Source organism: Antechinus flavipes, chromosome 3, assembly GCF_016432865.1.
Source record: "Antechinus flavipes isolate AdamAnt ecotype Samford, QLD, Australia chromosome 3, AdamAnt_v2, whole genome shotgun sequence".
NCBI lineage: Eukaryota > Metazoa > Chordata > Mammalia > Dasyuromorphia > Dasyuridae > Antechinus > Antechinus flavipes.
The window spans coordinates 552,467,347-552,495,105 of NC_067400.1; the positions used below are offsets into that span (position 1 = coordinate 552,467,347).

The 27,759-nt window shown below is 36.7% G+C and overlaps 1 protein-coding gene across 3 annotated transcripts in view; it reads left to right on the top strand.

Annotated features, from left to right (window-relative positions):
- Positions 1-27,759, top strand: part of NUMA1 (nuclear mitotic apparatus protein 1) — a 90,123-nt gene that overhangs the window by 8,281 nt on the left and 54,083 nt on the right. For 2 of the 3 annotated variants that reach the window (XM_051987444.1, XM_051987446.1), the window contains exons 1-2: positions 19,552-19,805; positions 25,483-25,562. In XM_051987444.1, coding sequence (XP_051843404.1) covers positions 25,521-25,562 — 42 coding nt within the window. In that variant the 5' untranslated portion in view covers positions 19,552-19,805; positions 25,483-25,520. Of the gene's footprint in view, positions 1-19,551; positions 19,806-25,482; positions 25,563-27,759 lie in introns of those variants that run through there. The other variant, XM_051987445.1, reaches the window with a different exon arrangement.

A 27,759-nucleotide genomic window follows, 5' to 3' on the forward strand; every position in this document is an offset into this window, starting at 1 on the left:
AAAAAATAATTATAACTTTTTATTGACAGAACCCATGCCTGGATAATTTTTTACAATATTATCCCCTTGCACTCACTTCTGTTCCGACTTTTCCCCTTTCTCCCTTCATCCCCTCCCCCAGATGGCAAGCAGTCCTATACATGTTAAATATGTCACAGTATATCCTAGATACGATATATGTGTGCAGAACCGAACAGTTCTCTTGTTGCACAGGAAGAATTGGATTCAGAAAGTAAAAATAACCCGGGAAAAAAACAAAAATACATTCATTTCCCAGTGTTCTTTCTTTGGGTGTAGCTGCTTCTGTCCATCATTGATCAATTGAAACTGAGTTAGATATTCTCTTTGTCGAAGAAATCCACTTCCATCAGAATACATCCTCGTACAGTATCATTGTTGAAGTATATAATGATTTCCTGGTTCTGCTCATTTCACTCAGCATCAGTTCATGTAAATCTTTTTCTGTATTCATCCTGCTGGTCATTTCTTGCAGAACAATAATATTCCATAACATTCATATACCACAATTTACCCAACCATTCTCCAATTGATGGCCATCCATTCATTTTCCAGGTTCTAGCCACTACAAACAGGGCTGCCACAAACATTTTGGCACATACAGGTCCCTTTCCCTTTTTTAGTATCTCTTTGGGGTATAAGCACAGTAGTAGCATTGCTGGATCAAAAGGTATGCACAGTTTGATAACTTTTTGGGCATAATTCCAGATTGCTCTCCAGAATTAACCTTTTATTTTCAAAATACATGCAAAGATAGTTTTCAACATTTACTCCTGCAAAATCTTGTGTTCCAATTTTTTTTTTCTTTCCTTCCCCTTCCTCCCTTATCTGGACAGCAAGCAATTCAATATAGATTAAACATGTACAAATCTTCTAAACTTTATTTCCACATTAATCATGCTAAACAAGAAAAATGAAATCAAAAAGAAAAAAAATTAGAAAAAAGCAAGCAACCAACAACAACAAAAAATGAAAATACTATGTTGTGATCCACATTCAGTTCCCATAATGCTCTTTCTAGGTGTAATTGGCGCTTTCCATCACAAGTCTATTGGAATTGGCCTGAATCACCTCATTTTTTTGAAAAGTCATCAGAGTTGATCATCACATAGTCTCGTTGGTGTGATTTTAAGTCGTCTCTCTTCACTTAGCATCAAGTCATGCAAGTCTCTGAAATATGTGCCTTTCTGAAATCAGTCTCCTGGTCAGAGGCTAATGATTAGCCAGCTTCATATATCTCGTTTGTACATAGTTGTTTACATGTTTACCTATTGTCTCCCCCATTAGACTATGAGTTCCTTGAAGAGAAAAGGCCTGTTTTTGTCCTTTTTCTTTATTCCTACCTAACCTGACAGTATGAATTGTTTGTTTTTTGTTCTTAAAGAGGACCTTGACATCAGGGAGGTAGGTAAGCTGGCTCCAGTGTACAAGATATAGATTAGGAAAACTGGAGATGGCCCTGAATGCTAAGATCTTTAACAGGTCTCTAAGGTGATGCCCTTTCAGTGATTAAGGCTAGGAAAGATTTGAGGCAAAGAATGACTTCTTTTGCCTACTCAAACCTCCCCCCCCAAAAAAAAAAAAAAAAACCCTCCAATCTGGGAGGAGAAGTCCCTCTTCCCAGAGAGGCAAAAGATAATTGGTGTGATATGACCAGAGAGTAAAAATTATCAAAGACTAAGACTTAGGGTTTTTGACCAACTTGCCATTCAACCCAAATGGCTCTGGAGGAGAAAGAACACTGGTGACCTCACACAGCCCACTCTCACTTAAATCCAGTTCACTTGTCATGGCAAGATCTCTTTTGATGTCATGGTTCTCTTCAAGAACAAAAGACAGACAATCTCTGGGTATGGAATTGCCAGACTGGACATCCAACTGAAGCAGTCATTTGGGCAACATGGCTTTGTTTCTCTCTTTCCTCTGGTCTGTCTCGCCTTCCCTTTTCCTTCCTCCTCGTTTCCTCTTTCTTTGCTTTCTCCTCTCCCTCCCTCTCCCCCTCCTTCCTTCTTTCTTTCCTTGTTTTCCTTCCTTCCTTCTTCCCTCCCTTCCTCCTTCCCTTCCTTCTTTCCTTTCTTCATTTTTTTCACATCATGTCCTTATCTGTGGGTAACAGATGAGAAGCAGCAGATGGAGTAGAACTGGTTTCCTATTGTATCAGGTTATCATTGTAGCGCCAGATTAGAGTTAATATCTGAAGTAAGTGAGTTTAATGATATAGGAGAAGGGATTTGAGCTATTTGCCAGTTTCAAGTTTGTTGCTTGCTAGAACATGACTAAAACATATTTTTAGAAGTTATAGGAAGAAGTCCAGTGCAGGGGAAGGGAAGGGAGGAGAGTAGAAGGTAACCAAAAGGTGGACAATAGAGAGTAGTTCAGAAACTACTTTAAAAGAGGTGAGCCATGAGGTAGAGTTAGTAAGATCTGATTGAGGGGCAGCTACATAGCACAGTGAACAGCTTTGAAATTAGGAGGACCTAAGTTCAGATTTGGCCCAGACAATTGATACTAGATTTGTGACCCTGGGCAAGTCACTTACTCCTAATTACCTTGGGTTGATGGAGGGGGAAGATCTGATTAACATTCAGCCTTTGAACAGGGTCTTGATGACTTTGGACTAGCCACTTTAACCTCTTTGAGTTTAAGTAATTCTCTAAGACTAATGATAATATATTTTTAGAAGATGAAATCACAGGTCCTAAAAATAACACCTCCAAACTTCTTTGGAGAACTGACTTTTGCTTTCATCTGCTAATGAATTGGACTCTTTTATCTAGTCAGTTGTGTCCCATATGTTCTGAGTCACTGTGTAAGCTTTGGAGTTACAGATAAAAGGCAAAAAACACGACCCCTGCCTTCATGGAGCTAATATTCAAATGGAAAAGCCTTCATGTAAATAAGTAGGTATATATAAGCTATATAAAAAATAGATGAGGGTGAAAAATACTGGGCTCCCTGGAAATATTAGCAAAGGCTTCCTGCAGAGATAGTTTTAAGGAGAGGCCAGGGAAGCTGGAAAAGGGGAAGTGAAGGGGAATCCAAAGTAAAGCTAAGGATTTCAGTAGGTCAGTATAACTTTTCCATAATCTGTAGAGGGGAGTCAAGGTAGTACAAGGATGGAAAAATTGGAAAGAGTCCAGGTTATGAAGATCTTTAAATATAAATACCAGAGAACTTTGTAATACTTGATTTTACTAACTTTAGTTTTGCTTCTTTTAAAATAGTTATGATATGCATATAGTTTTGGTTTTGCCCATCATGCATTTTATTGCTCATAATCCTAACATTGAATTATATTAATATATATTTGTTCAGCCATTCTTCATTTCTTAGTTTCTTTTTTGACTTCTACAGATAATTCTATTCTATTCTTTTTTTTACTATTCATGTTCTTTTACAAATAGATCCCTTCCTTTTTATATTATTTTTAGAATAAAGAACTAACAATGGAAAGCAAAAACCACACTAAGTTTTGTAATTTTTTATTGCATTTTGCCATATGTCTCTCCAAAAACAAAACAATCTGCATCATTTGAATAGAACTTTAAGTTGTTTGAAATCGAGGTTCTTACTCCACAGAACTTAATGGGGTTCCCCTTAAATGCCTGTAAATAATTTACACTTGTTATCTAGGCAGGCAGGCTAAAGCATGTGACTCCAGAGGGCGAACATAAATGTCTTTGTTTTGTTCCATTTTAGAACTGGGGTTCTTTTTTCCACTCAAAATTAGGTATGATTACATACAAATACTTAATATTACCTGACTGGGAACAAAGTATAATATTGAAGAAAAAGCACTAGACCTGGAATCAGAAGGCTTAGATTTAATTATTATCTTAGATTTAATTATCATCTCTAACTAAAAGTTTCTATGTACCCTCAAATCTGTCTATCTAATCTATAAAATTCTAACACTTAAAGGCACAGTGGATAGAAAGCAGGACTTAGAGGCAAGAAAACCTGAGTTCCACTACTGCCTATAATTACTTAGACTTGACCCTTGGCCAGTCATCTAATCTCCCTGTGCCTGGCCAAGAAAGTAAAGTGAAGCATGGCTAGAACCTGTCTCTACACAATGTGCCACGTAAGACAATCACCAGTTATGATGAAGGTGATTTGATTTGGGAGTAAAAGGATAGAGTCCTTCTGGATAGGGTCTCTCAGTAGGAAGGGAAGAAGGCAAAAGATAATTGGTGAGATATGACCAGAGAGTAAAAACTGTCAAAGACTAAGAGTGATAATGTTTTGCATTTGAATTTTTTCAAATTAATAAATATTGGTGTACAATATATATATGAAATTCCATGATTAACTCTTTATAATCAGAGGAAAAATAGCTGATATTTATAGAACCCTTTATCTTAACCAAAACTTTGTCATTGTGTCATTTCTGTTTAACAGGTGAGGAAGCAAGTAAGTCTGAGTCTTTTTTTTTTTTTTTTTTTAAATATCTGAATTCCCTTCTAGGACAACCTATACAAGTTATATACCTCATATCAGAAAATCAAGGTGTGGTTTAACTCAGAACTTTCTTCTTGGGGGAAATAAGATACCAAGCCTTTGGGAAAGTACTTCATCATCATAACTCTCTTTTTTTTTTTTTGCATTAAAAAAATGCTTTTAGAAAGCATTAAGAAAAGAATGCTTTTACATGATTATACATGTTTTTGCATGTCTTTTTTGGAAATAACTCTGGTGGTGTCTCCCCTTCTATCCTACACCCAATCGCTTGTAACAAAGAAAAACAAGCAAAAACACCTGGTGATGTATACACCATTCAGCTTAGAAGTTTCTTACCTCTCTATGTAGAGAAGAGAATGGCATTTTAAGATTCAGGTTCTTTTTAGTGAAGTTTTCAGTTACTATTGAAGTTATTGTTTATATCATTATATTATATTTAATCAGTCAGCTGATATTTTTATTTAAATGATTACTACAGTCCTGGGCAATTTGCCAGGAATACAAATATATAGGACAAAATGATCACTACTTGCAATGAACTTATATTCTGATGATTTTTGTTTCACTATGCATAATTTCATAGATTTTTCCATGTTTCCTTGAATTCCTCACTTGTGATTTTTTTTTACTGCACAATAACGTTCCACATTATTCATATTACCAATTTGTTTAGTGATTTCTTGATGACCACTTTTGATAATTCACCTAGAAACAAATGATGATATCAGAAAGAACCAAAAAGCATCGCTAGGGTTTAGAAGTTCTGGACAAGAAATTGAAGAACTTAGGTGCAGTGGTACTATTTTTCATATTGATTGACAATTGAAAGCAGGGCATTTGGAAGAGAAAAATAGATTTGAAAAATAAATAGCTGTTTCTAGATTAGTAGCTATAACCAAATTATGAATGCCTTTTTTAAACTTTGTAAAAGAAAGGCAAATTAAGACTGCTCTGAGCTATGCCTTCAAATCTAGCCAATTAACTGAGGTGACAGGAAAAGAATGAGAAGGGATGTGGGAAAATTGGAATACTAAAGATTTGTGAACTGATCCAGCCATTATAAAGAGCAATTTGTAACTGTTCTCAAAAGGGTATATACTCTTTGATCCAGTCACTAGTGTCCCCAAGAGATTATAAAAGAGAGAAAAGGACCCATAAAAGATGTTTGTAGTAACTCTTTTTATATGGTAAGGCATTGGAAATACCCATCAATTGGGGAATGGCTAAGTTAGGGTATATGAATGTAATGGAATTTTATTGTTCTATAAGAAATGAGGAGCAGGCTGATTTTTGAAAGTCTGGAAAGATTTACATGAATTGATGACGCTGACTGACGGGAACAGGAGACCATTGTATACAATAACAGCTAGATTGTGTGCTGATCAATTATGATAGTTAGCTCTTCTCAGCAATCAGTGATCCAAAAATGCCATCTATATCCAGAGAGAGAACTCTTGAGACTGGATAAATAAATAAAAGACTGGATAAAATAAAATAATGTGGATAAAAGCATAATATTTTCACCTTTTGTTTGTTTGCTTTTTCTTTCTCATTGTTTTTTCCCCTTTTGTTCTGGTTTTTCTTGACCAACATATGGAAATTTATTTAAAAGTGTTATTGTACTTAAATAATCCATATCAAGATGACTTCTTGTTTCAGGGAGGGCATAATTAGAGAGAGAGGGAGAAAAAATTTAGAATACAAAATCTTACAAAAATAAATGTTAAAAACTATCATTACATGTATTCAAAAAAAAGCTATTGAAACTTTTAAAAAGAAATAAACTTTGTACAAAGTTTTCTTTAAAAAAAAAAAAGAATTAGTTTTAGGATTCTTTTTTGAATTTTGAATTCCAAATTATCTCTCTCACTTCTACCCCATTCTCTACCCACTAAAAAGGCAAGAAATAAATCAATTATATATTGATGTAAAATAATGGAAAACATATTTCCATTATTTCTCTCAAAGCAAGAAAAAGTGAGAAAATTATACTTTAGTTTGCGCTCAAAGTTCATTAGTTTTCTCTCTCTGGCAGTAGATAGCATTTTTTTCACCTTGAGTCCTTTGAAATTATCTTGAATCACTGTGTTGATTAGAATAATCAAGTCTTTCACATTTGAGCATCATTGCAACATTGCTGTTATTCTGTATGCAAAGATCTTCTAGTTCTTCTTCCTTTACTTTACCTCAGGTTGTAGAGATCTTGCCATGTTTTTCTGAAAACATTCAATCATTCCCCAATTGATGAACATCCTCTCAATTTCCAATTCTTTGCTACACAAAACCTGATATCATAACCACATGTGTATGTATATAATTGTACATATAGGTCCTTTTCCTCCTTCTTTGATCTCTTTGGGGTATAGACTTAGGATGGTATTGCTAGGTCAAAAAGTATGTGGTTTTATTGCCCTTTGATCATAGTTTGAAATTGTTTTCCAAGATGGTTGGACCAGTTCACTACACTAGGAATTACTTAGCATACCTATTTTTCCCTCATCCCTTCCAATATTCCTCTTCTCTGATAGGTGTGAAGTAGTAGCTCAGAATTGTTTTAATTTGCCTTTTTCTAATCAATAATGATTTAGAGCATATAAACTGCCTATTTATATGATTTGACCATTTGTCAGTTGGGGAATGACTTATTTTTATAAATTTGATTCAATTCTATCCTCAGCATATATTTGAGAAATAACGTCTATCAAAGAAACTTGGTGCAAAATTTTTTTATATTACTTCATTGTCTAATACACCTTTTAACATAATGTAGTTCTCCTGGTTATCCCTTTTAGTTAAATTTAATTTTGCTTTTGCTCTGAGAATCATGATTGCTATCCCTGATTTTTTTATTAAGTTCAGCTGAAGCATATTAGATTCTGTTCCAGAATTCTGTTATTTTTAACTGTGTATTTTGTACACAAATGTGAATCTTGTATACAATATTGTTTTGGTTTCTGGTTTCTTTTCCTTTTTTTTTTTTTTTTTTAATTTATTTAATATTTTCTCCAGTTAAATTTAAAACAATTTTTACAACTTTTTTTTTAACTTTTGAGTTTCAGATTCTCTCCCTTATTTTCAACCCCAGCCTCCATTAAGAAACCACATGTGAAATTGTTCAAAAACATTTCCATAAAAGTCATGAAAGAAAGAAAACAGCTTTTCTATACCCCAATTAAAAAAAAAAAAAAAGCTCAAGAAAAATAATGTTAAAAAAGACAGAGAGGGGCAGCTAGGTGATGCAGTGGATAGAGCACCAGCCCTGAAGTCAAGAGGATCTGAGTTCAAATGTGGCCTCAGACACGTAACACTTTCTAGCTATAGGATCCTGGGCAAGTCATTTAACCCCAATTGCCTCAGCAAAAAAAAAAAAAAAAGAGAGAGACAGAATGATTTAGTCTGTATTCACACAGTTTTTTCTCTGCGCATGGGTAAGATTTTTCATAAGTCCTTCAGAAAATTATACTGCTGAAAATAGCAAAATCATTGATATATATAGCTGTTCATCCCAGAATATTACTATTACTTTATATACAGTATATTTCATTTGTTGAGTTCATGGAGGACTTTGTAGTTTTTGTTTTTGTTTTCCCCCAAGAGAATTCTGCTCTGGATTCTGTTTCTCGATCCATTCTATTATCTTCTTCCATTTTGAGTGAGCTCATCCCATTCCATTCAGTTATGATTACGTGTATTTGCCTCCATTCCATTTCTACTGTTTCTTCTTTTCTCTTTTTATCCTATCCCTCCTTAAGTCTGTTTTGCTTCTAATCAATTTCTCCCTTAATCTGTCCTTCTTTTTATCATCCATCCTCTCTTTGTCTTATCTCCCTCCCTCTTAGTTCCTTATTGGCTAAATTACATTTCTTTACACTACTGAGTGTTGAACCAATCCCAATGAAAGTGAGGTTCAAGCATTGTCAGCTACTGCTTACCCCCATTTCCCCTCCATTGTAAAAGCTCTGCCTTGTGCACCTCTTTTATGTGAGAAATTCCCCCTTCCCATTTTCTATCCTCTCTTCTCCCTTTTTCCAATACATGTCTTTCTCACTCCTTTATATTTTTTTGGAGATCATTCCAAGATACTTATGTCCTCTACCTATGTAAACTTCTTTTAATTGCCCTAATACTAGAATTTTTAGGAGTTACATGTATCATCTTTCTAGATAAAAAATGTACACAGTTGAACTTTATTTTTAGTCTCTTATGATTACTTTTTCATATTTACCTTTTTATGCTTTTTTCTTGAATCCTGTGTTTGATTTTTGTGTCAGATTTCTTATTTACTTCTGGCCTTTTCATCAGGAAAGCTTGAAAGTCCTCTGCTTCCTTAAATATCCACTTTTTCTCCTTGAAAGATTACATTCTGTTTTGCTGGGTAGGTGATACTTGATTGAAATCTTAGCTCCTTGTCTTCTAGTACATCATATTCCAAGCCCTCTACTCCTTTAATGTAGAAGTCATTAACTCTTGTATGATCCTCATGGTAGTTCCATGATATTTGAAATTTTTTTCCTGGCTGCTTGAAATATTTTCTTTCTGAACACTCATTTCATTCTATAACTCTTCCCAGAATTCTTATTAGATGGGTCAAATTACATTTTTCTTTGAGGTTTTTTTGGTTTGTTTTTATATTGTTACCTTCTGAGCTTATGTCTTGGACTTCCTGGCTACCATGGTATCTTTTTATGATCAAAATGTTCTTATTTGCTCATTCTTCTAGTCTATTTCTTGATTTTGAAATTGATTCATGTAAAATTGGGCTCTGCTCACCTGGAGGGAGGGGATGCATTATCCCAAGCTTCATGGTTTTTCATGATGCTGTTTTCAGAGGTAGTTTTTTTGGAGGGAAAGTCTGCCAATTTTAGTGCTCCCAAACTGGTGTGATTCTGGGAAAGGTATGGCCACTTCTTTTCTGTTTTGCTCTCTTGTCTTTACCAAGAAAGGGCAACTAAGTAATACAATGGATAGAGTGCTGGCCTTGGAGTTAGGAAATCCTGAGTTCAAATTCAGCCTCAAGACACTTATTGTATGACCGTGGACAAGTCACTTTTCTCTGCTCGCCTCAATTTCTTCATCTGTAAAATGAGCTGTAAAAACTACTTTAGTATTTTTGTCAAGAAAACTTCAAATGGAGTCATGAAGACATGACTGAAATGATTGAACAATGATAATACGCGGGAAGGACCCCTGATCCCTTCCAGCTGCACACACTGGCCCTTCTCTTTGCCTTGGAACTGTGACCAGGGCCTCTGATCACCAGTATTCTTATCCATCCTGGATCTGAAACCTAGGACTACATACAGGCAATAGAGTTGCTGATCAGTGTCAGCTTTACCCAGGACCAACAAAGGATTCCCTGTAATCTTTTAACTAATTGTCCAGTCCATTTACCATCTCTGGTGCCACTATTATGTGTGGGCTCTGGATAAACCTCCATTTCTCCATTACAGATTTCTCCTTCCAACTTCCTAAATGTTTTTAGGCCATAAAATGTCTCACCCCACCTTTTTGTTAGCTTTGTTACACCAAAATTTTATTTGAGGCATTATTTTAAAATTGTTTGGAGGGGAATATTAGAGTTCAGCTGGCTAAAATAAAATTAGGGGGAAAAAAAAACTCTCTCCTCAATAAACCTTCATTATCATCATCATGAAAGGTACCATGTTTCAAAGGCCCAAGAATGAATACAGCTTCCAGAGATGTAGAAGTGGCACATTACATTTGTATTCAGCTTTTACAACATACTATAGATCTCATAGGTTCAGCTTATGTTGAAGACTCTTGCCATCATAACAGATTTCACTTTGGAATTTTCCTAATTATATTTTGTAGAGTCTTCCTCTGGGGATACATAGAAGTCCAAGTGGAATGTTCTGTGATCCATAATGGTCTTTTTGATTGCATCTTATCTATTGGGGATGTCACAAAGGCAGAAAGGTTGAATTTTTGTTGGAGGTAGCCTTAATACATATCACTGTCTTGAGAAGGGGCAGTATGCCCTGCTGAGCCTGGTAACTGTTTAAAAACAAGTACATTTTATTAATATCTTTCGTTTTTGATCACTTGCATTTTCTAATGTATCCATTCCCATTTTCTCCTCCTCAAGAACCATTTCTTATAATACAGACAAAAAGGAGAAAACAAACCTAACCAACACTCAAAAAAGCCTGATATAAATAATGTTTCATAAGGAATAAAGATATGGAAAAGGATTAAGCAAATACTTATTCCTATTTTGTCATGGAATAATATCATCTTTATATTAAGGATCAATACAAGAACCATGTGGAGTCGATGCTTTTTACAATTGAGGAAACTGAAGCCAACAAAAGTTAAGTGCCTTGTTCAGAATCATAGCTAGTAGGGTCTGAAGCTGGATTTTTTTGACCACCAGTCTTCCTGAATCCAGGCCAAGGGCACAGTCTCCCACTTTTGTAAAGAGATGGTAGAAATGTCATCTGTTTCACTAAGTGTTTGAAAGACCTTTTAAGAGGGAAAAGTGAGTGGAGTGGTGGATCTAAGGAAGTCTGTATTTTGTATTTACTCTGCATTTCTCCCTTAAGAATCCTCAGTCTAACAAACACTGCCTCATTAGGCTGCCCTCTTGGGAAAGAGGCAGAGGTAGTTGGTAAATAAACTCTTGATGTGTTTCTGAAATAATAGAAGTATTGTGCCCCACCTTTTCCTTAGCCAATGCCTATTCTTTTATACCATTCTTTCTTCTAAGGTCACCTTGAGAGAGTTCTGTCATTCTCTATTCATTAACTTGATCCCATTCATTCTGGAAGATTACCTCCACAATCATTCCATTTCTTTCTCTAATCTTGAGTATCTCTTCTTTCCTATCTGAATCTCCCCAGTTTTTCTTAGTCTTTAAAAAATATCCTTTGGTTGCCCCTGATAATACATCTAAGCTATCATCTTATATATCTTTTTTTTCCCCACAGACAGAATGGCAGAAAAGGCTATTTACATTTTTTTTTGCCTTTACTATATCATTCCTCAACCTTTTACTGTCTAGTTTCTGACCTTATCACTTAACTGAAACAGTTTTCAAAGTTTCCTGTGATTTCATAATTGCCAAATCCAATGGTAGTTTCTCAAGCCTTATTGACCCTTCTGCAGCATTTTAACACTGTTCATCTCTTCTTAGATCCTCTGCCTGTTATGGATTTTTATGACACTAATCTTTTTTGATTGTCTTTTCTACGTACTCATTCTTTTTGACTCTTCTTTCTTGTCATAAGATATGACTATATCTTACTGCCTATCTATAGATGTATTCCTCAAGGCCCTCTTCTGGGCCCTCTTCTCTCTACACTCTTTTTCCTGGTGACTTCATCAACTTTAATGGGTTCAGTTATTACATCTGCCTGTCTGCCTGTCTGTTTGCCTGTGTTTGTCTATGTAATATCTATCATGTCATGTGTATTACTCCCAGATCTACATACATTAGATATGGTTTCTTTCCTGAGCAATAGTCCTATCTCACTTTTTAGAATGATGGTAGTTGCTCCAGCTTTCTCTCTGGAAGACTTCAAAATTTGACATTTTGAACTGTATGTTCACAGGCATCTCAAATTCAACATGTTTAAAATTGAACTCAATTATCTTTTCCTCATAACCTATCCCCTTTCCATATTTTGTTATTGTCACGGGTACTACCTTCCTTTTTTTGCAGCCATTTATCTCTGGATTATAATGACAATTGTGAGAAAACTCCTGGTATCAATCGTTGGATCTGAGTTTCTGGTCAGCATCTTTAAACAGTACTTTAAATTTCTAACAATTCTAGAATGTAGTATTAAGAAGATTATATTAGTAAATGTCTGGAAAGAAAGTGATAGTTATAAAGGGTCAGCAACAACAAGAAGATGTCATGTTAGACCAACTCAGTTTACTTTTTTGATAACATTATTAGCTAGGTATTTTGCAAAGTCTCTCATAGTATTTTGGGAGTTGAGATGAAGAAATATGGGCTAACTGTTCTTAAAACTTTTTTGGTCATTCATCCTTTCAATAAGAAGTTTGAGTATGCATATATTTCTAAAGATAATGTAAACAATATTTTAAAGTAATTTTTATTTACTAATTCAAAAAATATTTTGAACTCATTAAACTTATTAATGATTATTAACATGTAAATGTTAATATTTTACTTTGAGTAATGTTTTTCATCTTTTTAATATTTTGGTTTGACACTTTGTGATAGTCATTTAAATATATGGTTCCAAATTCATTTTATTTCAATCTGTGATCTTACGACTGTCATAGTTTAAAAAGATAATTTACAAAGATACTTAGATCCAAATGGGGAAGTATATTGTTGGATCTTCATTTTCAATCTTAATCAAACAAAAGTTTTTGTTAAAATTTGACTAGTAAACTTCCTGCAGTCTTGATTTCAAGATGCTCTTGCAAACCATTTGAAAGGTATCACATTTTTATATTGTTACCAAAGAGGTCTATAATCAACTGAAACTATACCTCTGGAAAATTTAGACAGGTTCAAGAGTCTGTTTTCACATTTTAAGTGTATAGGTTTAAGAGCTTTAAAAGTTAAATTATTATTTGTTTGTTTTTTTGTTTGTTTTAGCATAAGAGCTTAATTTTAAAATTTACTGATCCTTATTGTTTCATACCTTCATTAGCTATTACCTCAAAGCATAAGTGGACTTTGGGTAAGGTTCTTCATTAATGATTTTGGTTATAAACTCATTTCAAATAACTTTAATAATTTCAGATTTTAGGGGCTGACATTGTTTTAAACTCTGTAGTATGACTGATAGTTACCTCATACCAGAAGAGAAAAATGTCACCTCTTCCATTTTCTTGTTCACAACCATTCACATTATCTTCAATTTTTAGTGTCTTTGCAGAAAACTTTTTAAAATCATTTGTTCATTTTGTGAGAATTTTTAAATTAAAATGAAAAATTTTAAATTAGGCAATCCATCTACCATAAATCAACTTAAAAGGAAAACACAAATATCACTATATTTTTGAAGTGAACATAGTGAGGGGGGTATCATTGCTATATTATACACCTCTACTCTTTCCTTTACATACCTCTCATGATATACCTAACACATAGCTCTCTGACATGTGGACCCCTTGAGAATATTAGTACCCTTTTATTAAATATTAGTAAATCTTAGTGTATTTCTTATTTGAAATAAAAGTTTCAGTATTTTGCCTTACTCAGTATTAACCCAGAGTACTTTTATAAGCTACTGAACTAGGTAGTAGTACTTTTTGATGGCTGGTTGCATCCAAGAACAGGTTGAAGTATGCAACTGTGTGCCTTCAGGATCTATACTTGACCATAATATTTAACATTTTAAAAATGGAACTTACCAAGCAACTTAGAGTTTAAAAAGGAATGTACAGAACATGGAAAGAAGCAGATTGGAAATAAGATGAATTTAAGAGCATAGCAATTCAGTAAAAATAGTGTCCAGAGAACTCAAGCTCATAAAGAGCTGAGACTGGTGTGAAGACAACAAAAAGAGGGTAGGTTATTTTTTTAAAAGTTACATTGCGAGAAAAAAGGGATAGGACAACAGAGTTGGAGTAGATGATCCACTGATAACTGACAACAGATCAAAGGAAAAACTGCTCAGTTTTTATTTTTCTAATGTTTTCTCTGATAAAGCAAATTAACTTTTCATTGAAAATGAAAGGGAAAAATGACTAATTAATATTCCAAAGTAAGTAATTGAAAAATAAGAATATCTAGTTTTCCTGATGATTTTAAGTCATCTTGACCTAGATGAATTACATCCTTGGTTAATGCAAGAACTGGTGGTTGTGATTGCTGGGCCCTGTGAAAGATCATGGAAAATGAGAGCTATCACAGAGTTGGAGAAGGACAGATGTTGTCTTGATTTTTCAAAAAAGGGAAAGAATAGAATATGCAATTTATAGGCCAGTGAATTTGACTTTTATTCCTGGGAAAATTTTGTATCGGTTCATTAAGGAATCTAGAAAAGGAAGCAGCGATTACAAAGAGCCAGCATGGCTTTGTCAGAAAAGATCATGCTAGACTCTTATTTTCTATTTTGACAGGATTACTAAACTAATAGATGAGAGAGGCTACTTAGATATAATTTACCTTTGATTAAAGTAGTTCATATTCTTGTGGAGAAGACAGAGAAATCTAAGTAGATCTCTGGAACAAATGATATTACAGTAAAATGGCTTCAGAACTGATTAGCCAGATTCAAAAAGTAGTTGTTGATGCCTGTGTCAGCTTGCTAGGAGTCTATAGAGTACCTCATGAATCTGCTTTATCCTTGGGAGATCAGCCCAAGTCCTGGGTTTAGTGGAGAAGTGATGAAGGCAGGACAGCCACCAGGAGGCTGGTCAAAGATGGAATGTCTCATTTCTAGTCCTCTCAGCCCTTATACACCTTAGTACAATTACAGCATACTGAATATGTCTGAACTAGAGCACCATTACATTACCACAGTAAGTACTAAGTATATGTGAACTAGAAAGCCATCATCTCATCAATCATACTGAGTTAACACCTTTGCTGTAAGTATCCTTGTTTCAAGTATACTTCTCCAGAGTTCCGGCCCTCTACACACATGTACCAAATTTACAGATGATATAAAGCTTAGAAGAAAAAGCTAGCATGTTGGAAGAAAATGTCAGGATGCAAAAAAGATCGTGCTAGGCTAGAGCATTTGACTGAATCTATTAAGACAAGGTTTAGTAGGGAATAAATGAAATTCAGTTAAGTTTAAAAAATAACTTCACAAATATAGGACGGAAGAGACATGATTATAGATAGCAATTGTTCTGTAAAGAGTTTTAGTGACCTGCAAGCTGAGTTAATGAGTCAGCAATATGATGTGGCAACTAAAAAAGCAAATTCAAATTTCAACTGCCTAAAGGCAAAGCATGACATTCAGGAATAGGAAATTCATAGTTGATCCATGCTTTGCCCCTGTCAGACTTCATCTGCACTATTATGTTACATTTTTGGACACTAGATTTTAAGAAAGACTTTGGTAAGCTGGAGAATATCCAGAATAGGACACCATGATGGGAAGGGCTTGATTCGGTGATATAAGAATCAGCTGAAGGTATTGTACACATTTGTACTGGAGAAATGTGAGACAAATGTTTGAAAGGCCATCACATAAAAGAAGGTCCAGAGGTTAGAATCAGGAGCAATGGCTAAAGTGAAAAAGAGGCAAATTTCAGGCCTGATGTCAGGGAAAACTTTCTAATGATTAGAATTGTCAAAAGTGGATTAGGTTGCCTCAGAAGAATGGTAAATTCTTTCTTTTTGTAGATCTTCAGGCAGAGGCTATACCAACTACTTGTCAAGCATGCTGTAATAGGGATTTCTTTCATGTATGATGGGTTAGACTTCATGACCACTGAGGTCTCTTTCAACTCCCAAGTTCTCTGATTCTTTGAATGACTTGCCTAAAGGTGAAAATGGAATGCTTATCAGATGTATAAATAATAAAAAGCTGGAATGGATAACATATTTTGAAAGGATTCAAAAGGATACTGACAGGATAAAATGGGGCTGAATCTAATAAGGTGAAATTTAATGAGAGTAAAGGTAAATTCATACACTTAGATTCAGAATTTACCAATTTTATTGCTTCATAATGAGAGAGTTGTATAATATATACAATAGTACAGCTGAAAAATTTGGAAGTTTTAGTTATTTGCCAGTTTATGAGTGAACCTGTAGTGTAATATGACAGTTGCAAAAGCTAATTTAATTTCATTAAGCAAAATTTAGCTTCTGAAACAAGGATGGCTAAAACTAGGCTATAGTATGCCCTGGTCATACCACATCTAAAATATTGTGTTCAATTCTAGACTTGCTGAATTTGGGGGATTAGGCAGTCAGGCCACATGTCTTCTTGGAAGAGCTCCCTGCCAGGAACCAGGCTTTCTGAAAGGAAGATACTAAAGATCATTGTGATTGTGTTTTATGAAAACGGGTTGAAAAAACTGGGAATATTTTGTAGTGAGGGCTTTAAAAGAGGACATGAAACCTATCTTCAACAACTTGAAAGTTTTTGGGACAGGAAATAGATTTGTTCTGTGATAGGAAGTTAGAAATATGGGCTTGAGATAATGAAACAATTCCTAACAATTCTATTTACCCAAAAGTGGAAAGGATTGCTTTGAGAAGTGGTGGCTTTGCTCTCATTGGAGATCTTCAAGCAAAAGCCGAACAGTCACTTGTCAGGAAAGTTGTTTAGTAAATTCTTGTAAAGGTACTATCTGAACCCTTGAAGGTCCCTTCCAACTTTGAGATTCTATGATACTGTGAATAGTATAAAAATTTGGAATTATTATTAATAAGCCGCATCTTGAAGAATGGATAATAACCTTGGCAAGTAGCAATTTGGAGGTAAGGCAAACCAGAAATAGGAAATAAACCCAGCAAAAGCAAGAGGTGGAAACATTTTAGGCAGGTCCAGGAAGTAAATCATCTAATTTGTTTGGAATACAGGGTAGCTGGAGGAGGCGGGGGTAAAGGTTGGAGGGGCATGGGTAACCAGTGAAGTTTAATTAGGTAACTGAATTATGAATGTTTATTCTGCCTTCCATTCCTTATATATATCTTTGAATTTATGGTATAGGTTATTGGAGGCTTGATGGGTGGGTTTTTCCAGTTTTCTCTATCTTAAAGGTGGTATGGTATGGGAAACGGATATCTCATAATGTTTATCTGCACTGCTATGAGTTTATTCAGCAATTGTTTTCTGATGGGCTATTTTTTGAAGGTTTCCCAGGCTAATCTCAGCAGCATCACTTAGGGAATTTGCATTTCTAATTTTTTTTTCCTGTTATGGAGGGTTAATGGAAAGACATAGCTAAGAATTACACAAGGTAGTGAGTTGTAAAGAGACTAAGATCTGTTCCAACTGACCTATACTAATTGACACAGTGCCTGGCACATAATAGCTTAACAAATACTTGATGAATTGTAAACTTCATAGCATTACAGATCCAGCCAAAAATCTAAAATTGATGACTTAGTTATATTAACATGAATGCAAAACAGTTTGTTTTGCTGACCTTATCTAGATCAGACCTGTATGAGACATCATCCTGTATGAGACATCATCCCTACCTTCAAACAGCTTCTATGCTTTTTTTGGGGGGGACAGACACTTAAAAACCAGTAACTGACATCAGGCAAATAGATGGTATGCCATATGAATGATACAGATAGTAATTGTTCAGAGGAGGAACTGTACAGTGGCACAGTAAGAGATGATTTCACAGAGTTGACATTTAGAATCCAGTGTGTGTAGGTCTTAAAGCTTAATTCATTTTATAAAAGAGTTAACAGGCTTAGAGAAGCAAAATTGATTGTCCAAGATCAGTAACACACCTGGGATTTGAATGTAAGGTTCAAGTAGACAAGAGAGGAAGAAGAGCATTCTTCTAGTTCTAAGTTCTCATAGTTAACAGGGTATTTAAGGGTCATATAGTTCTACCTACTGTATAGATAAGACTCCCTCACTTCTGCTTGAACATTACTAGTGATAGGAAGCTCATTGGATATTGTGAAACAGGAATCCCCAAGATTTTCATTGTAGATAATTTATAGACAGAATTGGCTGGAGCCAAAGGCATTTGGCTGGCAAAAGAAGTAAATTATAGTCAGATTGTAAAAAGTCTTGAATGCCAGACCTAAGCTGCTATTCACTCGGATTGGTTTCAGAGTGTGTTCTGAAACATGGTTAAAGAGAAGGAAACACTTGCTTGTTTGGGAGCACTCTGTTGTACTTAACACTTCTATAATAGCACATTATTTATATTTTTATAGTGCTATAAGTTTTACAAAGCACTTTGATTTCATAAAATTCGTTTTCATAAAATGAAAAAAAAATTCATTTTCATAAAATCCTTTCAGGTGCTTGATACAGGTGTTGTTATTTCCATTTTCTAGATGAGGAAACTGAGACTAGCAAATATGGGAACAGGATTCAAATGCAGACCTCCTGATTTCCTAAGTCTAGTGATCTTTCTGCTACAATTAGTGTACAAGATAATGTTTCAGAAATAAAATTAGGTGTAGTTGCAAAGACTCCCCTGATTCTTAGCTTTTGCATTGGGTATGGGGATGGCAAGCCTGCTCCATAGAATGTTGTATAGGATTCTCTCTGATCTGTTTCTATTTCTGCTATACCTGAGATGAGCATTGACCCGTAGACCTGGGGGAAAGCAATCAGTTTTGGTCCTAGTGCCTATTTCTGTTCCTTGTCTCTTCCTGCCCCTCCCCACAGATGCACAACAGAACGGGGGATTAGGTTCTGGCAGCCCTGCTGGGGTTTTGTCAGCCATTCTACACTGGACAATAGCCCATAGTAGCTTGTCCGGCAGAGCAGCAGCCTGTATACTGGGGCCAGAATCATTTTTTGTTCGGGTAGCCAGGGGGAGGAGCAGACAGTTTGGAACTTGGCCTTGTCAAGCCGAAGGTATGGAGTAGAGGGAATTCTTTTGGGGAATGGATTTGAATAGCAGCCATGTTCAAAGGCTGGTGGCACCATCGGACTGTGTGTGTGTGTGTGTGTGTGTGAGAGAGAGAGAGACAGACAGACAGACAGAGAGAGACAGAGAAGACCCCGCACCAGGAAGAACCTGACCCAATTAAAAGACCTTTTAGCCTGCCTTGGCTCTGTGCCCTGCAATACAAAAGATGTACCATCGAAGGCTACGTGGCCATGTTAAAGGTTCAGCAAATCCTTGTGGGAGCCCTGGTCTGCCTGGGGGAGCTGGCCGAACTCTCACCGAGGAGAGGGTTGGGAGGGGGGGTGCCCAGAAACATTTGGAGAGAGAATTTCTGGGATCCGACAACAGGTCTGACAGCCAGGCCTCAGAAATTGCGTTTCGAGCGTCTAGGCTAGAGCTGGATGTGACCGCAGCTCCTCCCCTTCAGGCAGGCCCCCCGCCCCCGCAGCCTGCCCCCCCCTTCCCCCCCCAGCGGCTACCCCCCCTCCCCACCCCCGCTTGGGAGGAGCGCGCCTGGGCGGAGGGCTCTCCCGCCGGCGGCGAGAGGAGCCGGGCTCGCTGCGCCTTTAAAGAGAGCAGACTACGGCCCGTGACGCACGCCTGGCCCGCCGCCAACCCCCTCGCTCCTGCCAGGCTCACGGAGGAGAAAACCAACAACTTTTCTTTTGTGCGTGGGGTTACTTTTCTTTCTCCCTCCTCCCTCCTCCCTCCTCCCTCTTCTTCTTCCTCCCTCTTCTTGCTTTCGGTCTTTCTTTGCCTTCCAAGATTTAAACGCTAATGGCGGATTAAAAGGCCCAGAAGCCTTCGGCTTTAGAAGTCGGGTAAGGCCCTTCGCACGAAGACTTTGTCTCTGGGGTTTTTGTTCAAACGTGGAAGGAGGGGGGTGGGGTGGATTTTGCGCCCCCTGCGCTTGCTGCGCCATCCGGCTTCGGGGGAGGAGGGAGGCGGGGGAGAGGGGGGAGGGGAAGGGGGCCGTGCGGTGCGAAGCGAGTAAACAAGCAGGCCCAGGAGCGCGGCTTGGCTCGGCTTGGCCACATCCGGGACTTGGCGCTCTTTGGAGTACAGGGGCAGAGGGACTGGGCTTTTCCCTTTGCCCCTCTTATAATGTCAGCGAGTTTTTGTTTGGGGAAGGGTGTGTGTGTACGTCTGTGTGTAAGTGTGCGCCGGCCTGCGCGTTGAGCTACGGAAGCAAGCCTAGAGAAGGTTCTTTATCCCTTGGGAGGCCTGGAGGTAGAAAAAAGTGATGGTCTCCCAGAGTGGGTAGCAGGCTGACTTGAGTGGGGCAGAGGCTGAGAGAAGACAGGTGGGAGTGAAGACTGGAGAAGGTTTCTAAGGGATTGCGCTCCAGCGATGAGAGAAAGGGTGTATATTGACTGCCCATTTCATATCTTCCCTCAAGTCTTGTGGCTCTCTCCAGGCTGGACAGGGCCGACAAGACGCTTGAAAACAGAGTGATGAACCATAAAAAATAGTTGAGATTCTAACTTCTCCACTGCTGTCCAGGACTTTTGGGCTTTGGGCCAAACTTCAAAGAGAAGGTTAGGCTGTGTATAAAAGGGGAGGACCTGAGCCCAAATCTTTTCAGAAAGCCTGGTTCCTGGCAGGGATCCCTTCTAAGAAGACATTTGGCCTGACTGCCTAACTCCCAAAATTCAGCAAGACCCTACAGACTAAAGAGCTGTCAACTTTGTGTTATCCAGAAATTAGAATCTCATTTTATCTTCTTTTTCCTTTCTTGGGTGTCTCTTCCTCTTCATGCACTTCTAACCTCTAACATAAGACACAGGTTTATTTTCTTTCCTCCTTCCTCTTCCTTAGAGGAAATAGTAAGTTAGCATGCAGTTCTTGTTTCCCTCTGTGTACTGGCAGATTTGTCATCTGTGCTCCTGTGGAGTTTTTAACAAGAGGAGACCTTGATATTGTCCCTCTAATCCCACTCCACCTTCATATACAATGCTCTAAAGTTGCCGCAGGAATAAGAGAGCAAGGGGCTTGTTCTTCAGGTAATTGCATTAGAGGTAATCTCTTCTTTTTGGAGACAGGATATCTGGATCTTGTACTTCAGAACAGATAATGTGTTACTCACTTGAATGATGTGATTGACAGTCCTGATTATTCAGGAACCTGGAGTAGGTATTTGATTTATTTAGAAAATCTCTTTGTCCTCAAAGCCCTTTGAGAAGCTAACTTAAAGTGATGTCTGAGTAGACAACTACATCCTGGAGAAAGGAGATTATTAGGAACATATAAAGGGAATGAAAGGGAACCCTGGCCAACTGCTCTGTGATGTCAAAGTTTACTGCTTTAGGCATTATCTCTAGGTAAACTTGCAGTTTAAGTAGGACATAAGGAAATAAATAACAATTTTCAAGGGATCTGTTAGCTACCTGGGCAAGAAGACCTTGATCTTCCCATTAAGGATACTGAGTGGTCAACATTAATCCTGATGTCTCATTTTCCTTCATCTGGACATGTGGTTTGCATTAGCTACAGCCATACAGTAACTGACTTTGGTTAATTCATTGAGCCCCAGAGAAGGGTTCAAGTCAAGAAGCCCTTTTGACGGTGTGGGTGAGAAGGTGTGTTTTTTAGGGTTTCACTCTTTTAGTACTGAGAGGGTTAAATATAAAAATGTGGGAGTAGATCCTGCTGGGGAGGAGTCTAGTTGCTTTATCACAACTTTGGATATGTGAAGTGGCTACTAGGTCTTTCCTTAAAAGTCCAAAGGAAAGAGGAACCATTGTTAGTCTTCATTTAGGCATCAAAGATGGGAAGAATTAAAAAGCTGTGGGAACAAATGTCGAAGATCATTCAGAATTGTGGTATCAGAGCTAGTCTGAGATCTCTAAAATGGCCTCGGGTTCTGTGAGTGAGGAGAATCACCCTGTTTTTCTGTGTCGCCATCACCATGGCTGTGTCTTATGGGTGGGGCCTTCCTCAGATTTCAGAGGGAGGGAGGAGAGGATGGAGCTCTGGCTGAAATCCCTTGGGTTCCTAGCCAATGTCTTTTTAAAGCCATAGTACTCTTCTTGAGCTGAAGGACTGGTTATACCATTCTAGGATATTTCATTAATCCTGTTTTACTTAGAACCCAGTGCAATGGCTGACTCCAAGAGGTGAGGAATGTTCCTATATATACCTTAGATTAGAGGATCATAGATCAAGAGCAGGAAGATAACCTAGAGGCCAGATGGTACAACCTCTGAAGTGCAGACAGATTGAGGGGAAAGACGGGATAAGGGGAGAGTAGTGTATATAACAAAACCATATTGGTTTTTCCAGCAAGAGTAGCTTCTGAGGGGGAGATAATGGCTGCCAGATGATATTTAAGAGTGGGGTGGGGAAGACAGGGAAACTCTGTTCATTCCTTAAGAATCAGTGATCAGTATCCAGAGACCTTAAGACTTTTTTCTACATAGACCTCAGATTCTCAATTGGTAGAACTACTTTATTACAGATTCATAGGTTTTAGAATTTGACATTATCTAGTAAGAGATGTTGTGACTTGACCAAGATCATAAAATACTGGTACAGTAGTGCTAATCACAGAACCAAGACTTGAACCAGCTGCTCTTATTCTAAAACCAGAATCTAAGAGTAGCAGGGACCTCAGAAGCTATTTAGTCAAGCCTATGTCTGAACAAGAAACCCCTCTAGTGATGTTAATTATTTCACAGCCCTGCCACCATACACCATTTCTTTCAGAGTGCAAATTGAAATTACATTAGCTTTTTTGGCTGCCATGTTGTACTTTTAATTCATATTGAGCTTAATAGTATATAGTGAGTCCCTTAACATTCAGATCTTTTTCAGATGAACTACTGTTTAGACATACCTCCCCCATCTTTGTGAAATTAATACTTGGAAGCAAAATGTAGGGCTTGATAAATTAATAAATATTTATATTACGTTGTATCTTACTTTAAATGATAGTAATTTTTAAAAAACAGTTCATATTATCAAATTAGACATCTTGGACCATACATTTTATTTTTCAGCCCTTTATAATCAAGTTTCTGTCTACCATTCTGTTTTCTACTCTTTATAGGGCAATGATTCTTTGGGATTCTCTTATTTCCTTTCCTTTTTTTTTTTTTTCTCAATAGTATTTTATTTTTACAAATGCATGTAAAGAAAGTTTTTAACATTAATTTTTAAAGACTTTGTGTTCCAAATTTTTCTTTCTCGTTTCATTACTTCCCCCATCCCCAAAACAACAAGCAATCTGATATAGGTTAAATATGTGCAGTTCTTTTAAGCATATTTCCATGTTTGTCATGTTGTGCAAGAAAAATCGGACCAAAAGAGGAAAAAACATGAGAAAGGGAAAAAAAAGTGAAGATACCATGTTTCAATCCACATTCAGTTTCCATAGTTCTGTCTGTGGATGTAGATGGCATTTTCCATCCCAAGTCTATTGGAATTGTCTTCAGGATTCTTTTTATTTCATGAAATGTGAATACAGCTTTTTGGCAAGATCATGTTAATATTTTTCCTTCAAATATTAAGTATAAAATATGCATCAATTTGGGAAAATAGGCTTGATTTTCTATAATTTGATGCAGAATTTCTCCATCTGACCTCACCCCCTTAATCTGGCTATTTTGGAAAATAGGCTCCCAAGACCAGTATCTGGAGGGGAAACAGTGGAATGGAAAAATGCTTTACCTGGCAGTTAGGAAACAGGGTTTTTTTAAGCCTTGGTTTCAGCACTAATAGCAGCATAAACTTGAACAAGCCAATTAGTGTCAGCATCACTTTTTTCATCTGTTAAATATAAGTAATCATACTTCCATTCCACAAGTTTGTGTTGTTGAGAAAAGTAATTTATAAACATTAAAGTATCATGTAAATGTGAACTGCTACTACAGAATTCTTCATTATATTTCAAGTCCAAAAGCATTTGGCCACAAGTAGTTTAAGAACACAGTTCTAGGGAATGAAGTGTGACCCTGAGCAAAATAGTTACTAGTAGTTATATATAGTGATGTCTTAAGATCCCTTTTAGTTTAAATGACATATAACTTTTACCCTTTACTCCTGTGGCAGGAGTAGAAATTGAAATGTCTTTTTGACCTAGGCTTTTAGTCTCGTTAACAGGAAAGGAAATGATTGATGGGGGAGTAAAAAAAAAAGTCCCTAAGATGTGATGGGAATGATCCAAAGATAAGTTTAGTCTCAAGAAGGAAGAATGAGTTTGGACTCTTGTCCCATGATGGGAGTAAGCAGAGAAAAGATTTAGCCTTACTCTTTTTGCCAAAAAACAAGGGCAACCCAAACTGAGCCAAGAAAGTACTTTTGTCTGGCCTCTGACCCGAGTATTTCTCCTCAAAATTCTGACTTCTATATACAAGCAAAATCTTACTAACCCCGTGAGTAGACCAGCTATCACTTAAATATTACCTAATGATCATGAGTAGATCTTGCTATGTAAATAGGACTTAGTAAATAATAACTTAGATTGATAAAATAGTTTCACATCTCTGATTCTCAAACCTATTCTGTAGGGCAGGCAGTCACTTACTTAGACTCTCCCTTAATTTGTTTATTCTTCTCAAATCTGTGAATCTATTTTATCTCTAGGACTGTAACAATAACATAACATGGAGTCTGGATAGGATTTTGTAGAAAAGTCAATAAATTCAAGGATCTCAATTCAGGTGCGAGTTGTGTGTGACTTTGTAAACTCTGAAGCACTATAAATGTGAACATCCTCAAGAACCATTTTACTGAATTTTATATATAACAATTAAACATCTAATATAGGTGTTAACACCTAAATCTGACATCTAATATACCTTGCATATTTGACATAAATGCTGATTGGATTGGATTATTGATTGTGTTGTAGCTATCTGTATTGATTCATGTCTTAAACTTTAAAATTCTAGGAAGGCAGGAAACATATATAAATTTACCCGTTTTAGCAAATTACTCTTATCTAAAAGGAATCAAATAAATGTTAAATTCTAAATGTCCCTTTTATCGCTAAATCCTAGGTAACTTAGATTTGAGAAGACCTTCTTCCACCCTAAGTAATAGTATCGAGAACTTAATATGAGAAGAGTACCCTTCCCTGAAGACCTGTTTATGTGAATCAGGAAGGATTTTAGGATCCTGCAGGGAAGCCTTAGAATCTAGCTAGCTTCTCCTTACAGGGAAGGTTACCATTTAATATGACAAAGGCCTAGCCTAAAAAGTTATCTTATACAAAGTATTTTAGTGCTTGGACAGGGCATGAACATTGAATTTGGTCTAGTAGTCTTCTCTAGAAGGTTGTCAGTGATAATATGCTTTGGGGTAGCACTAGCTACTTCTCTAATCTAAATGGGGAAATTTGTTGTATTCCCCAGTATGTTGCCGTGATTGGGCCTAAGCAGTGGGTACAATTTAGATTGCTGTGGGATTTAAACAAAAACAAGTTATTCTTTTCTCTTTAACATGGCATGTCAATCCAGCTTTCCAAACTCCTAAACTGCTACTGTTTTTCTCTTTAAGTTCCAGGCGCAGGGGCTTGATCATCTGACATCACCATTATGACTCTTCATGAGACCAGGGCAGCTGCACTCCTCTCTTGGGTAGGTGTTATTCCTTGCCATTGGCTCCCCTGTGTTTCTTCCTGTTGGGCAAAGGGATTCTTTTGTTTCTAGAAATTGGCTTTTGAACTCTGCTAAACCTACTCTAGACTGAAATCAATATTGAAAGTTTATTTAATTTTTTCCAAGCAGTCATCAGGAACTCACTTTAACTACTATCTTTCTTTGTGTATTTGAAGAGATATTAAATATCTCCCAAATCACCTCCAATCTTATTGAATTTACTTTTTCTTCATTTTTCCTGATAAGAATCATTTGAAGACCTTTAGTACCTCAGTAAAAATCCCATCTGCTCATGACTATACACGTAGCCATCTAGTCTTTGCTTAGAAATATCTAGTAAGGAGCCAGCCACCTACTACTTCACAAAGCAGTTCATTTTGAATGGTTGTCATTTTTGAGGTTTTTCCTTATATCAAACTGAAATGTGTCCCAGTAACTTTCACCTTGTTCCTAATTCTACTCTTGCCAAACATAATTTATTTAATCTTTCTATGTCACAAACCTTTAGGTACTGGAAAACATTTTTGTTTTTTAATTTTTTTTTTTTTTTTTAACAAAAGGGCACTTCACTTCCCAGTTTTAGATATATAGAAGAGAGAGAACCAGCCCTAATGTCAGGAGGACCTGAGTTCAAATCTGGTCCCAGACACTTAATACTTCCTAGCTGTGTGACCATGGGCAAGTCACTTAATCCCCATTGCCTCAGCAAAAAAAAGATAAGTAATATGTATTTAACATAATGATCTTCCCTTATTACCAAGAAAAAAAATGGCCTCTTTGCCATTTTTCATACACAACATTCTGTCCCCTATTCTATACCTTTGCACATGATGACCCCAATCCCTCCTCTCTTTGTACCCGGGACGTACTCTTTCCTCACTTTTTCATTTTAGAATCTCATATTTCCTTCAAGTTCAGAAAGCACCTACAGAGGCCTTGAAACCTTTTTTGATTCCCTCAGCTTGTTAAAATAATTACCTTGTATTTTTAATGAGACAGTGTCAGAGTGAATAGGTCTCACTCTGGAATATCTGAAAAAGTATTGCTTCTTCATATATAATAGCTATTTTAACTTGTGCAAATAACTTAAGTCACCAGTGTCTCCAGACCACCTTCTAACAATAAATTCCTGGGTTCTTGCTTAGCTATCATGGAAAAGGGAGTTATCTTGTTGGAAGTTTGCTGCATCACAGAAGTCACAAATCCAAGTTAACACTACACATTTTGTATATACTTTGTATATAAATGCCCTTTTCTCAATAGAAAGTAAGATCCTTGAGAGCAGAGATTTTGATTTCTTTCTTTATAATCTTCAATAGTTAATGTTGCAGGTGTTTAGTTGTTTTCAATTGTGTGACTCTTGTGTGACACACACTCTTGTGTGACCTTATTTGGGGTTTTCTTGGCAAAAATATTGGAATGATTTGCCTTCCCTTATCCGGTTCATTTTACAGATTAGGAAACAGATAATTATGGTTTGGTGACTTGTCCAGAGTCACACAGCTATTAAATATCTGAGGCATCACTTGAGTTCAGGAGGAGGAATCTTTTTGACTGTAAACCTGGCAGTCTTATCTGCTGCACCATCTAGAAGCCTCTTGCATTGTGATTGATTAATGCATTGATCAGAATTCCTAAGTCTTTCAGAGTTGTTTTTCTTTTTGTTGTATAAATTTTTTTCCTGATTCTACCTACTTTTTACATCATTTCATACAAATCTTGTCTCTCTTTGAAGCTATTCCCTTCTTTCTTCAATTATATTTTGTTCATATGCCAGAACTCCAATTCAATTTCCCATTCTTTGCCACCACTAAGAACTGTTATACTTTTTTACATATAAGTCTTTTCCTCCTTTTTTATTTATTTTGAGGTATAATCCTAATAGTGGCATTGCTGGGTCAAAAGGTCAAGTTTTAGTTTTTTGAGTCCTGTGAATTTTTTTTTTTTTTTTAACAAAATTTTAGAATAACACCTTAAATTTTTTGAAATGGCAGAGCCAAGAAAAATTCAACATGGGACATTTTTCTAGCCTATGAAAACAAAGAACATCAGCAAGAGAAGCTTATAACTTGGGGGTGGAGGATTGGGGGGTGGAAACCTGTCTGGAGGTCACATGTGTAGTGGCAGCAACTGTGAGCAGCTTCAGAGCTCTCGGTCCAGAGATTTTCAGGGGGTC